This window comes from Penicillium crustosum, assembly GCF_028827405.1.
Source record: "Penicillium crustosum strain IBT 35664 chromosome Unknown utg000001l_segment0_segment0, whole genome shotgun sequence".
In the NCBI taxonomy this organism is placed as follows: Eukaryota; Fungi; Ascomycota; class Eurotiomycetes; order Eurotiales; family Aspergillaceae; genus Penicillium; species Penicillium crustosum.
The window spans coordinates 3,645,361-3,657,661 of record NW_026623122.1 but is presented as its reverse complement, the minus strand read 5'-3'; the positions used below and the strand labels follow the sequence as shown (position 1 = coordinate 3,657,661).

The 12,301-nt window shown below is 47.1% G+C and overlaps 4 protein-coding genes across 4 annotated transcripts; 2 read left to right on the top strand and 2 right to left on the bottom strand.

The window, feature by feature from the left end:
* Positions 1-5,231: 5,231 nt before the first annotated feature.
* N7487_001365 (uncharacterized protein) lies at positions 5,232-6,283 on the top strand (the record flags this gene model as incomplete). Its single annotated transcript, XM_056869113.1, has 5 exons — positions 5,232-5,302; positions 5,432-5,666; positions 5,727-5,936; positions 6,006-6,104; positions 6,170-6,283. 5 exons carry the CDS (start codon positions 5,232-5,234, stop codon positions 6,281-6,283), a joined length of 729 nt encoding a protein of 242 aa, XP_056733897.1.
* Positions 6,284-7,563: 1,280 nt separating this feature from the next.
* Positions 7,564-9,660, top strand: N7487_001364 (uncharacterized protein; the record flags this gene model as incomplete). The annotated part of the gene is made up of 3 exons (XM_056869112.1): positions 7,564-8,367; positions 8,425-8,533; positions 8,579-9,660. 3 exons carry the CDS (start codon positions 7,564-7,566, stop codon positions 9,658-9,660), a joined length of 1,995 nt encoding a protein of 664 aa, XP_056733896.1.
* Positions 9,661-9,947: 287 nt separating this feature from the next.
* N7487_001363 (OB-fold domain-containing protein) lies at positions 9,948-11,142 on the bottom strand (the record flags this gene model as incomplete). Its single annotated transcript, XM_056869111.1, has 2 exons — positions 9,948-10,666; positions 11,010-11,142. 2 exons carry the CDS (start codon positions 11,140-11,142, stop codon positions 9,948-9,950), a joined length of 852 nt encoding a protein of 283 aa, XP_056733895.1.
* A 381-nt stretch (positions 11,143-11,523) lies between these two features.
* Positions 11,524-12,207, bottom strand: N7487_001362 (putative DRAP deaminase; the record flags this gene model as incomplete). Its single annotated transcript, XM_056869110.1, has 1 exon — positions 11,524-12,207. One exon carries the CDS (start codon positions 12,205-12,207, stop codon positions 11,524-11,526), a length of 684 nt encoding a protein of 227 aa, XP_056733894.1.
* Between the last annotated feature and the right edge of the window lie 94 nt (positions 12,208-12,301).

Below are 12,301 nucleotides of genomic sequence, written 5' to 3'. Positions count from 1 at the left end.
GGGAGTATCAATTGCAGCAGGTGATCATGTTCCGAGTATTAGTTCGAGCCAGACGATTGGGTTCCCATTGACGGAAAAGTAAGGAGTGACGAGGTAGTTGGAGGGGGAGTGACGGTGGTCATGTAGTGGGCGATCTGGGAGGATTGAGGACCGGGCACGATGCAATAAAAAGGAAAATCCAGAATAGGAGGAGACCCGTTCTGGTGGAAACTGGAGGGATCGGAGGACCGAGGGTGAGCCCCTGACGCGGTGACAGCTTGAGCTCCTAGACGGGGGCGTGGAGACGGTAAATTAACGACTTTCGGTCGTTGCAGATCAGTCCACCGTGGCGAAATACTTGGAATCCGAGGTTCCTTGAAAATATGTATAGGGTGAAAGAGTAAAAGATTTAGAATCAGAGTATAAGAATAATAAGAATAAAGAAAAGAGAAATAAAAGAGCGCATCGCACACATAAGTGTGCATATACTAGAGAGAGGGAGAGGGGGTCTCTGGGTATGGAGAATCTAGAATTACTTCCAAAATACCCAAATTACAGAATTACCGTAAGGAAAATAATTTTAAAAAAAAGAAAATAAACTAAATTTACCAAATTTACAAAAATAAACCAAACAGAAAAATCACACCAAATCATTTTAAAAACCCCCAAATAAAACCAGCTAAGACCAGCTAAGACCCCAAATAACGGGTTGATCCGTTCTCAACCAATGGGACACTCATCGCGGAAACGGGTACCTTAATTTTCAATTTTACCATACACGTCTCTTAAGCTAAAACAACACTTCCTTTGAAAAAAAGAAAAGAGAAGTCTCAATTATTATATTAATTAATACGGAGTACAGAAGAACGGAGGATTCATATCCATATCTCACATTAACTATTATCAACAGTCATACTTGCATATGCTCTAATGTGCCCTATATGCTTATCACATATGGAGTACTCCGTATAATTCCCTATTTATCATCTGACCGCCGATGCACGGCGCCTAATAATTGAGGAGGTTGGGCATACAATAATTGTGTGCAGCCTGTAACCGTTGCCCACGCAGCCCTAGTCTACGTTGTTTGGGGCGTGTCAGAAGGGGGTTGGGCCGCCTTGGTAATTTATTTGACTCGAGCATGGGAATTGGTTGCCTCGAACTTTCATTCCAGCACATTAACTTACTCTAATAATCTCCAGATACCAAACAAAGACATCTCATCTTGACTTTGATACAAAAGTACATCCTGATCATCTTGGTTACCCCGTCTTTGTACGAGTCACTTCCCAGCGGAGATGTCCTCCGTTCTCCGTAGATGTACCAGATGTACGATGTACAATGTACAATGTAAGATGTAAGATGTACTACGAAGTACGCAGATACAGCTCGCAGACTGGGCGAGAACAGCAAGGAGAATCCTTTTCCCTCAACATCTCATGTTATGTCATGTCCTACCTTCGGACTTCTACACTCTGTCAGTTGCATTCTCGCACGGATAGTAGAAACACTGGTCTTACTATTCGGCTTATAACGGACCATCCTTGTTTCAGTGCCTCGTTTACGGAGTAGTTCGTGTTGGCTTTTTAACTTGGATGAACATTGGTTGACCGCACATCCTGTGCCTCATTTTGTTTTCCGCCACCTGATCTCCTGATGCATCGGGGCTCTGAGGGAGGAGAGGTATCTCGCTGTCTCTTTTCTGACTGATCTTCCGACTTGCATGGGGCCAATCATATACTGGGGTAAGATGCCGGGCCATGTGGAAGAGAATTAGTAAACTAGGTTCGCGGCCGGACGGAAAGGTTCGCGGGATAGAAAAGTAGGTAGACTTAAGCCGCGGTGGGCTGGGAGTTGCATATGATGGGTTCTCTTTTCTCTTTGTTCCCAGGTACACAGGTCTGGGCCCCGGATGCTTGGAAGATCATTGACAGGTTTCTTCCCAGCCGTTTCCCATTGGGAACAGCGTCGGATTTGCGTGTCTACTCGGGTTTTCTTTGTTGAGATCCCCGTCTCAAAGACTTAGTGTGTCTGTTGCCATGGATGCCGGATGTGTTGTATTACAAAAAATATAGCATCCAGAACATCTTATCAGTAATCCGTATATGTTGTATCTAAGAGACTCCAATCAAAGTGATGACAGTAAGATCATAAACCAAGCCCATTATAGCTTTACGGGAAGACTCTAACCGCGTCATTCCGGTTTCTCCACTAATCTCAAAGCTAATGGACGTTCGCGGTCCCGATAACACAGACAATGGAGCCCAACTTTTCCACATTACGAAGTAAAGAGTTGTAATTACCTGCAGGAAGCGGGATAGAATGCACCTGTCAAATGGACGAACCCTGGGGCAACCGTTGTGGCCGAGGATCCTAGATTTATTTAGGACTCTCTGCAAGGCTACTACATATGTAATTTAAGGGAAATTTGACCAGTCTATTTCAACTCATCAACTCACTACATCCACTGTTTCAATGTTCGGTGTTCGGCGTTCGCCCCTTATCCGATCTCATGGCATTTCAGGTACCTCAGGTACATAAAGTACGCAAATCCAAGGGCCGTACCGAAAGGAAACCAAGGTTCAAATTTAGTGGGCCAACTCACTTTTTTTTCCTTTTTTTCGATCTATTTTTCTCTAGACCGCACAATAGTATTTACCATTCGGGCAAGAAAACGGGAGACGTGGAGTACACATACACACCGTGTACAATATACGATGGGGATTGTACGGAGTACACAGAATACCACATTTACTTTTGAGAACATATTCCCACTTTCTCTCACTTTCGAGTCGATGATTCGCTCAGTGGGGTCATTATACTCCACGCCCACCAACTACAAGCCAATCATCACCGATCAAAGATCAGTAGTACGATGGAGTCTATGCGCCAACAATGCCATTGGCCCCATTATCAAAAACAGCCCACTTTATCCGGTTGTTGTGCCTATGACGACGCTCTCTTTATCCCTCACAAATGCCTAGTCACGCACCGTCGATTCGGGGGACTACGGAATGCTCCACGGTGGGCCTCATCTAGGCCCAACTACCCGTAGAGGGCCGCTATAGGGGAAGGATCGCAGTGTCGCCACTTGGGAAAGGAAACTATTTGCTTCCCAAACTGCCGGGAGGCGCCGTGTTCTTTTGCCCTTCGAGAAGGTGGTTCCTGGATGTGATCTTCGAACATCCGAATTTATGGTCAACGGTCTCCGAATGGTTATCTTTTACCTTAAGATAGCGTGACTATTGCCTATGCTTTCGACTCCAAAAAACTGAGAGCTTGTTGGGGGGGCCAAATCCACCTTGATCGACCTCGTTGCACCCCCCCCTAACAGGCAACTAACAGGCAACCCCCTTCTCTAGAGATTAAACAAGCAGACCAACGACCAACGACCAACACACAATTACAGGGATGTTTATCCCGAGGTTCCTAGGGAACTCCCTAGCGACCGTTGGCAAAATTACCACGAGATTTGGATTTTTCAACTTCCCACACTACCTTGGACACTAAATCATGTCGGCCCACTTCAAACACCGAAATGTCTGTGTGTGAATTTCCAGAATCCGTGGAAGCCGCGGGAAGGTCAACCCCCTTGATCGCTGGGACTGTCAGATCTGAGTCCCAGTACGGAGTAGATGATCCGTCCTCAACTGCACACGAGGGGCTAAATTAGTTTGGATTGGCCATTTAAATTGTTTTCATTAAAACGGTCCCACTATCACTCCAGTAACCTTAGATTTATATGAAGCTTTCGCGCATCGGGAAGGTGTCAACAGCACAATATTAGAACACACCAACAGATAGCCTTTCCGCCTGCAGAGGCAACTAGCACTAGCCCTCAATTCTATCTAGCGTACGGAGTACACAATGGCGGTGCACACAATAGCAGTGCCACACTTACTGCATACCATAGGATTTTCTTTATATTTAGATCGCCAGCTAAGGCGGCCGCGATATGTTTTGCGTACCGCAGTCATGTATCTACTTTGTGAAAATGATAGATGCCCCTCCCCTGCCCCTGTTGTGCTGCCCAAACTGGGTCCTTATGTGTGTCATACCTGACTAGCTTGTTCCATTGATCTGGGAACTAATGTCCGTGGTCCGGTTTGGTTTGAAACTAGCCCCTGTCGAGATTGGGATTGCCCCTATGTTGTCAGCAAGAGGCAATCAATTATGCTTTATGCTTCTACTTGAGGATCTCGCTCCGCTTCTTCTATGGTTTTCTAGAAATAAAACGGAGTGCTTTTGAATGCCGGTGCCTTGGAGTGAGGTGTGAATGCTGTTCGATTAATATTGCTCCTTCTAGAAAGGGTTGGAAGTGGCTTATTTACTCCGTACTATTTCTGTCATTACCCTAAAGGAATAGACTTAGAATATCCCAGTTGGTCATGATTATCCATAACTATAACTTATGGTACATGTTTGATTTCTAAGATATAATACCTTATAAGAATAGCCGCTTATGCGGCCTTGTTGTGCCTCTTCTCAGTACGGAGCACTCTTTTAGGATGTCATTTTAGCTGTCCCTTTTTTTATAGATCGCCCCCTTCCCACCCCGCCCCCTTTATTGGTGTTATAGCTAGAAGGATAGGGACAATTAGCCACAAAAATATATATAGAATATAGTGAAAGAGTGTACGGAGTTAAACATGGTGCTTTGAAGCGAGGTGAGGATGTTGTTGATTCAATGTTACTCCTTCTTGCTAGATGTCTTTCTAGTATCTCTATTGTTGCGCTGCAAAACAATATACTTAATATCCAAAGTGGTCTTGATTAGGTTGTGTGTTTGATTTCTGCGACACAATGCCCTTTATATGTTGTTTGATTGATGGCTTTAATCTTTTGCAATGTCATCATGATATCTACATACTTAGCTGTGTGCTCAGCTATTATATCTACTTCAGAATTGACAACCATATCCTGAACTAGCCCTCTTTTCCTAGTATCATTTTCGCTTTTATATCTTCGCTCCTTGACCAGAACTCCGAAGCTAAAAGAACAAGAAAAACCATGCTCATGATGGAAAAGCAAATTCGAGGTGATTGAAGTAATCAGACCCAAACCCTCACTTTTGGAAAGAGCAACTCACGCGGCGTCCCTCATCGTCCCTTCGCTAATATAAATCAACCACTACCCTCCTCATTCTTTCTTCCTCTCTTGCCTTCACTAAACTCACTCTGTGTAGTATCGTGCGATCTATGCAACCTTTTTTACTTGAGATTTCTATCTTCCTGGAATACCGCCATTTGAATATGCCCCAGCAACGGAGACGGCCTCCCATGAGTCCTTTTGCGCAGGGATACACTCCCCAAATGAGAGAGGCGTTAGTGAACCAAATCTTACTTTTAGGAAGTACGATGGTCGTTAACAAATCGATAGCGTGGACCGAATGCCGATTCCAAGCGAGTCAGTATTTTCATCCCTCTTAATCTTCATCTGCTCACCGTCATAGAATCAAATGTTGCGTCTGCAAGCGGCGTCGCCCGAAGTCCCTGTACTCGAACAACCAACTGAACTACCTCCGCCAGGCAATGTTCGATCTTGGCTACAGCAGCCTGCGTGACCAGCAGGTTGCTAAGTGTGGGCCATGCACAAATGCTCAGGTTTGTGAGGAGCTGTGTCATCGTTGCGGTCACTACCGTGCCATCGACCAGTTCGCCAGAAACCAACGGAATCGCGAGAACCCGGTATGTCTTCCTTGAGCTATATGCTTTGACTGCTTCTAACATTTGGTTTGGTCTCAATAGCTCTGCCAGCCCTGTATGAACTACCAGATGTCTCTCGACCCTGCCGATCAACCTCTTGCAATCACGGACAAGGTTGTGGCTGAGGGCGAGGAAGGGGATGAGGAAGAGGAGGTCAACTCTGAGTCTGCGGGCCGTTCTGGATCTGTGGCTCTGTCTGGTTCCGTGGGACACCCTGACTCTGTCATGCTCTCTGGCTCTGTAGGTTGGCTGGTAAGTGATCAGAACTACATCGGCTCTGGCCAAGTCTTGGTTTTACTCATGTATATACTTTTACTACAGGAGAGCCTGGAACAGGGCACCGAGCGAGCTCTTGTCCTGCACGATGATTCCACGGATAGCGAGGGTAAGGATAAACGGGGCGGCTTTGCAAGAGTCAAGGTAGGTGACTTTATGTCAACGGAGCTTCTATTGATGGACTTTTAACAAAACCTCGTATCGTATAGGCACACCGTGGCCGCCAGGAGCCTGTTCCCGACCCCGAGCCCGCCCCAGGCTGGGCACCTGGTACTCGCAAGATCAACGATGGCACTCCTTGGAAAGGAGGAAGGTTTCTCTAATTGTTTCCAACGCCGTGCCAGTGCAATCTTTTACGAACAACCCTCGGGCTTATGATTGACGATGCTTCTCTAGCTATGAGCACTTCGGCTGCTAATCTGTGCCTAGTATTGCAGTTAGCAGCTTGCTCTTCTTCTCCTTCTTCTATCTCTTAGTACTCCTGGTTTCTCAGTTGCCTTTTCATACACACGGTTCGACTCTTGGGTCTACCCCGGATGCCTCCTATGTATTCAGACGCGCTTTTTTGCTCTTTCTTCGGAGAGAGGCGCGTTTCCAGTGATTCCAACCCTGCCTGGTTCATGCCTTACCATGCAACCTTTTTCATCTTCTGATTGACAGTGCTTTTATTTACAGGGTGGGGCGGACTTGTAAGTCCATGCCAGATATACCCCTGTCTACTAATTTGTTTTCACTTTCTTTTCTGAAATCCTAGGGTTATGTTTTATGAAGACCCCAGGTATCAATCCATTGCTTTTGAATGTTTTCCTTTTTCCTTTTTTGAAGTCCAATGCCATGGTTATGACATCGGTGGTTCCGTTGACCCCACCTACTATAACTAAACCTGTAGTTCGGCTTTCGACTTCATCATAGTTTAGGTATCAGGTATTCAGGCATGTTCCAGCTATTTCGGGTGATTGGGAAGACTATAAGGGCAGTGGCAAACTGATTACCCCATTTGGGATTTCCAATAAACTTTTCATTTGTTCATTCTAATAGTGTTGTCAGGTTATGCATTTTATCAGAATAAGAAGACAGCCCTACAGAATATATAAAAAACACGTAAACTACAAATAACCTGATCTGTCAATCGGATCCCAACAGTTGGCAATGACATAGCTCAATCTTTGGAATCGTGTCCTCCACAACTCTGATAGGTGTGAGAGAAACTATAATTCCACACATTGCATGGAAGATGCATGCTCTGTTAGTCTGCCGATCGTGTGGCTTTGACCCAGTCAAGCAATATGATAGAACTTCTGTGGGACTTTAATATATATATAACAAAGGGCTAATATATTAAAGAGCGACCGGCATAAGATGTGACGTCGAAGGAGTACAAAGAGAATGAATCTTAAATCTGTCCTAGTGACGATGTGATCGCCACAACGTTTCACTCGCCCCCCACCAGCCCCTCCATAATTTTGTGGTAATTTGTAACCTCTCTGCACTTCTTCTTTCTACAAATTCTCTCCAAATCGATCCGATCCATTTATTTATAGAGGATTACACATCTTTGTGCAAGAGAGCAGTCCAGCCATATCCGAACCTCCGAACCCCCCGCATGGCCTACAATGGAAATTACGCCGGGAATACATATCAAACGGGCAAAATGAACCCAGATGCAAACGAAAATGGGTACTCGCCTATACCCCCATATCCATCCTACCACGAACCAGTCCACCTGAATATGCCGCAACCACAAGTGCCGCGGACTGGTTCGCCAGCCTCAAATCCAACCCTAGAGCCCTACAACTATCCGGAATCCCATCGCTCCTCCCCAAACATGAACACCGGGCACATAGACAACGCAGTGAGCTCTGCATTTCACAGTAGTGGCTCCCCCGGCTACCTCTCCCCGGAAGTTCTATCGCAGATCACAGCAACGGTGATCCAGCAGCTTAAGACAACCGGGCTAGACAACCTACAAGGATCTGGTACGCCCCCGCCCCGCTCGCAATCACAGCAGCCACCATGGCAAACGGATGGCTCCCTGCGGCTGCATGCAGAGTCTCCGCCTGCCATACCCCTGCAGCGAAGCAGTTCAATCCCACCGCCTAATTCGGCCTCCGACAATATTCATACTGGGAATTTCCAGCCATACGTCTCCCCAGGTTACACTAGTGACATCCATCTCAGCCCCAAACCTACCCCCGACCCCCTTGTGAATAGACGGGGCTCAATATCGAGCCAGGGTAGTGATCGGAGTCATCATAGCCACCATAAGGCAGAACGTCCGAAGCCTCCGGATCGGGACGCTACTGTTATGGAGATGACTACTCTGGAGCGGATTTGGGGGAAGTTGTTTGAGGATGGCAAGGCGACAAAGAGGCTTGGTCAATTCTTACGTGGGATTGCGGTTCATCTAGTATGTGGATTTTTGTCTGTTCTATATCCTGCGGATTTTGGTGGCTAACTTGACTAGATTGAGGATTATCCACCGGGAAACACTATTGTTATCCCCCTCACAAGTTACAAAAGTTCTATCGTGATACTCATGATCCAAATGACCCTTATCCATGGCAAGGTTGGTGGTTTGATCTGTTCATTGACATACCATCTTCTGACTAAATATTTAGACATCTTCGACGATCGTACATCCTCGATATCCCGACTCTTCCGCGAAATCAAGGTTGAACATCATCTCATCCAAGACGATGTAGAAAAGCGACCAGATATCCCAGGTCTAACACCCAAAGGCTTTGAGACCTGGGCAACCTTGATGATCCTAGCCAACCCAGGACGCGAATACGAGCGGCTCCAAAAGGCAGTCCTAAACATGCCCATCAACAACCCAGACGATAAGAAAGAGCGTTTCCCAAAGGAACTCCCGCGCCGTCTCTTCCCAGAAATCGGAGATATCGCAATAAGAGAAAACATCGAAGACCGCATAATGGTCCACTGCGGCGTCGATCTACCGTACATCACCGCCGAAGAACGCAACCAATCCGCCACCCGACCAACCCGGTCATCCACTACAACCGAATCACCCACGGAGCGAACCCACTCATACGAGCGAGGCCGACCCCGCCCCACAGCCTCGATCCCAAAACCAGTCCAACAACCTCAAGCAAGATCCGCATCTGCTGTCACAGACGACGAAGAAGATGAAACCATCCCCTCGGTGCCAATCGAGCGCGAACGTAAGCCCTACAGTGCCAACCCAGGTGTCGGCAAAGTCTACGAAGAACAAGCCCAGAGTCGCAGGCACACGGGCTCCTTTTCCACCCCCCGACCTTCAGACTCTACCCACAAGGCACCGACATCGGGACCAAATCCAGCACACCGCATGTCTGACTCATATGATCGCGACCCGCATTATTCACACTCGGGATCGGGTCATTCTGCCGATAAGCGATTCTCGAATTCGCATTACCCCCGCAGCTCATCACAGAGTGTGAATCACCGCGGTGGTAATGGTGGTGGTGACTATAGGCATTCGGAGGGTGATTTGCATGGTCGTGATCATGCGGCTAGATATACAGGGCTGTCGGCACATGATTTGTCGTATAGCGAGTCGCCTACTACGAATCTGCCTGATGATGAATCACGCGGCTATCATCATGGTGGTCGGGGTAGTACTGAGGACTATTACCGGGGAAGTAGTCAGGGTGGAGGGTCTGGGTCTTGGTATGATAAGTATGACAAGTATTACCGTTAATGTGGTATATGGTTTTGGTTTCTTCTTTGGTTATTATTCCATGTCAAGATCTTTTCCCCCCTGTTCTCCTGTCTCTCGATCTCAACTTTGGTCTTGATTTTGATTCCTTTCAAGCTCGGCGTTGCATGGATACGAAGATACCCCTTCTTTCCGGGGTTATGCATGACTGACGATATCTCATATTTCATGATTAACGTTCTGTTCTGTTCCAAATACAGATATAATAATTCCATCACTAGCATCATAATGAAAAAAAAAGTGTAGCGCATACTCAAGTTGAATCCATCTCACTCTTGCCCCCCAAACCCGAACTTCCTCATAACCCTCTCCCCATCCTCTCTAACCTTCCTAAGCTCCCTCTCCCTCTCATTTTCCTCCTTCTCATACCGTCGCGCAATAGCCTTAGCATGTCTCTCCTCCCGCTCAATCTTCTTCCTAGCAATCCTCTCCGCACGCCTTTTATCCTCCAACACGCGCTCATCACATCTCTCAGCATCATCGCGCAACGTTTCAATCTCCTCATCAGTCAACACCCACGGCACTGACAAGACTTCAATAAGGAACCGCAGACGGGTATCCAGGAACTGCATTTCGGCGTTCGTATCGCGCACGAGCCAGAACCGCTCGAGATGTAACTGCATCTGCGAACGGAAGGTTGATAGTGTCCCTTTTACTCGGACTACCGTTCCTGGTTGCAGAGCTGAGATATCTATCTCGTCGTGGTCTTTGGAGGTTACGTGTTTTTCTTGGGTGAGATTCGTGGCCATTGGTGCTGTGAGGGAGAATGAAGACCATGGTGTTTTTTCTTGGCTTGTGCCTGGGGTTGTCTCGCTAGTAGTGCTGGGTTCTGGTGAGGTCTTCTTTAGCACGGCTATGTCGATTGTGGCGCCACTGCTGTCGTCTAGTGTTAGGATTGTGCGTCGTGGGATATCAGTTCGCGCCACTATGACGCCTACTAGGCTGACGAATTGGATTGGGTGGTTGTTGTAGAAGAAGATGTTTTGGCCTGTGGAGTAATGTTAGTTATGTGGGGGGTTAAATGTATAGAGAGGCTTGGCTGTGTTTTGGTTGGATGAGAGGGACATATTGGGTAATAACAAGACCGAATATGTTTGGATATGTTGAAAAGATATGACAGGGAACTTTGGAAAAAAGATATAAAGTTCAAGTATAATGGAAAGGAAGTATAGACAGTTTGGTGGAACATATCAAATGGACTTCTTCACACTAACGCCTCTTTTCGGGCCTCCACGCTAGAGGATCCGGAGAATGCATATGGTGTGCTAGGCGTGTCGATCTCTAGGGAACACCAAAAAATGGCAGAAAGCTCGGAAAAAGAAATAACATACCCACAAAGTCACTCGATTTTCGGAGACGATGCACATCGGCTGCACCCATTTTCACCCAGGTAAAGTGCGTTGGCGACACCTTGAAGCAGAACGCGGGATAGAATACGAGGTTCTCATTTTTGACTGTTGCCATTGGTTCATCTTTTTTTCTTGGGATTGTCTTGTTTTGGAGATATTAGGAAAGAGACATTAGAGCTGCATCCTGGACTGGAAGCTGGAACCGTTGAGAGTCGGGTTTATGTCACGTGGTTGTATATGAAGAAGGTCGTGGCTTGCGGTCTTCCAAGGTTTCCTGTTGGCTCAATGCCCAAGGGAAATCTTTTCTGTTTCCCCATGGGTGAGCTCTAGTGTATCTCGGTGGCCTCGGTGATACTCCAATTAATTTACGCATGGTCACAATTTCACATTCTACGTCATTGTCTCAAGGCGACCTTAACCGGCCCACGATGGCACTGGAGCACATAATTGCTGAAGTCTGCGCTATTTTTGATACTAATACCCCACACCCTCTATACTATAGATAGATATGCTTATCACCCTCCATCATCCTCTTCAACGGATTCCTCGGCATCGCCTCCTGCCTCTTCCTCTCCTCAGCACTAATATCATCAACATTAGTCTCCTTCTCCCCCAATGCAGCCCTAACCTCCTCCGCTGGATTCTCATGTCCCGCAAAAGCAACTGTCAAAATCTCCTTCTCTAACCCACCAACATGCTCCCACTCAATGCCCGCCTGAGTCAACATCCGACACCCCTCAGACTCGCCAACAAACGTGCCAGGTTCCTTAACCCCAAAATAAACCTTATGGATCCCCTCTCGTCCCCCCTCTGTCGTCTGCGTGATGCGCTGTACACAAGGCGCATTCCCAGAGAGCCGCTTCCCGCACGGCTCCATCGTGACGTACATGATGAGCTTGCGGCCGGGCTCAACGGGGAGTACTTCACCGACTTTGTCATCAGGGACTTTGTGTACTGCAGCATAGTTTGAGAAGCAACATTGCTCTGCGTGTGTGTTGCCTGCGAGCTCCATTGTGTACCCCGTTGAGAGGATTCGGTCGTCTGTGAAGGTGGGGTCGTCGTCTTTTCGGGATAGTAGAACTGCGCCGACTCGGAAGTTCGTAGGTCTTGGGGGTGATTTTTCCGCTAGGGAGAGGCATTGTTTTAGGTAGGGCATGTGAGGGGAGGTCTTTGTCGTCATAGTGAGTGATGTCAATTGCGATTTGGGTTGGGTGTTCGACGTAGGAGGGGTTTTGATAAGGTTGGTGTTTTAGATGTAGAATATTGATTTTGGA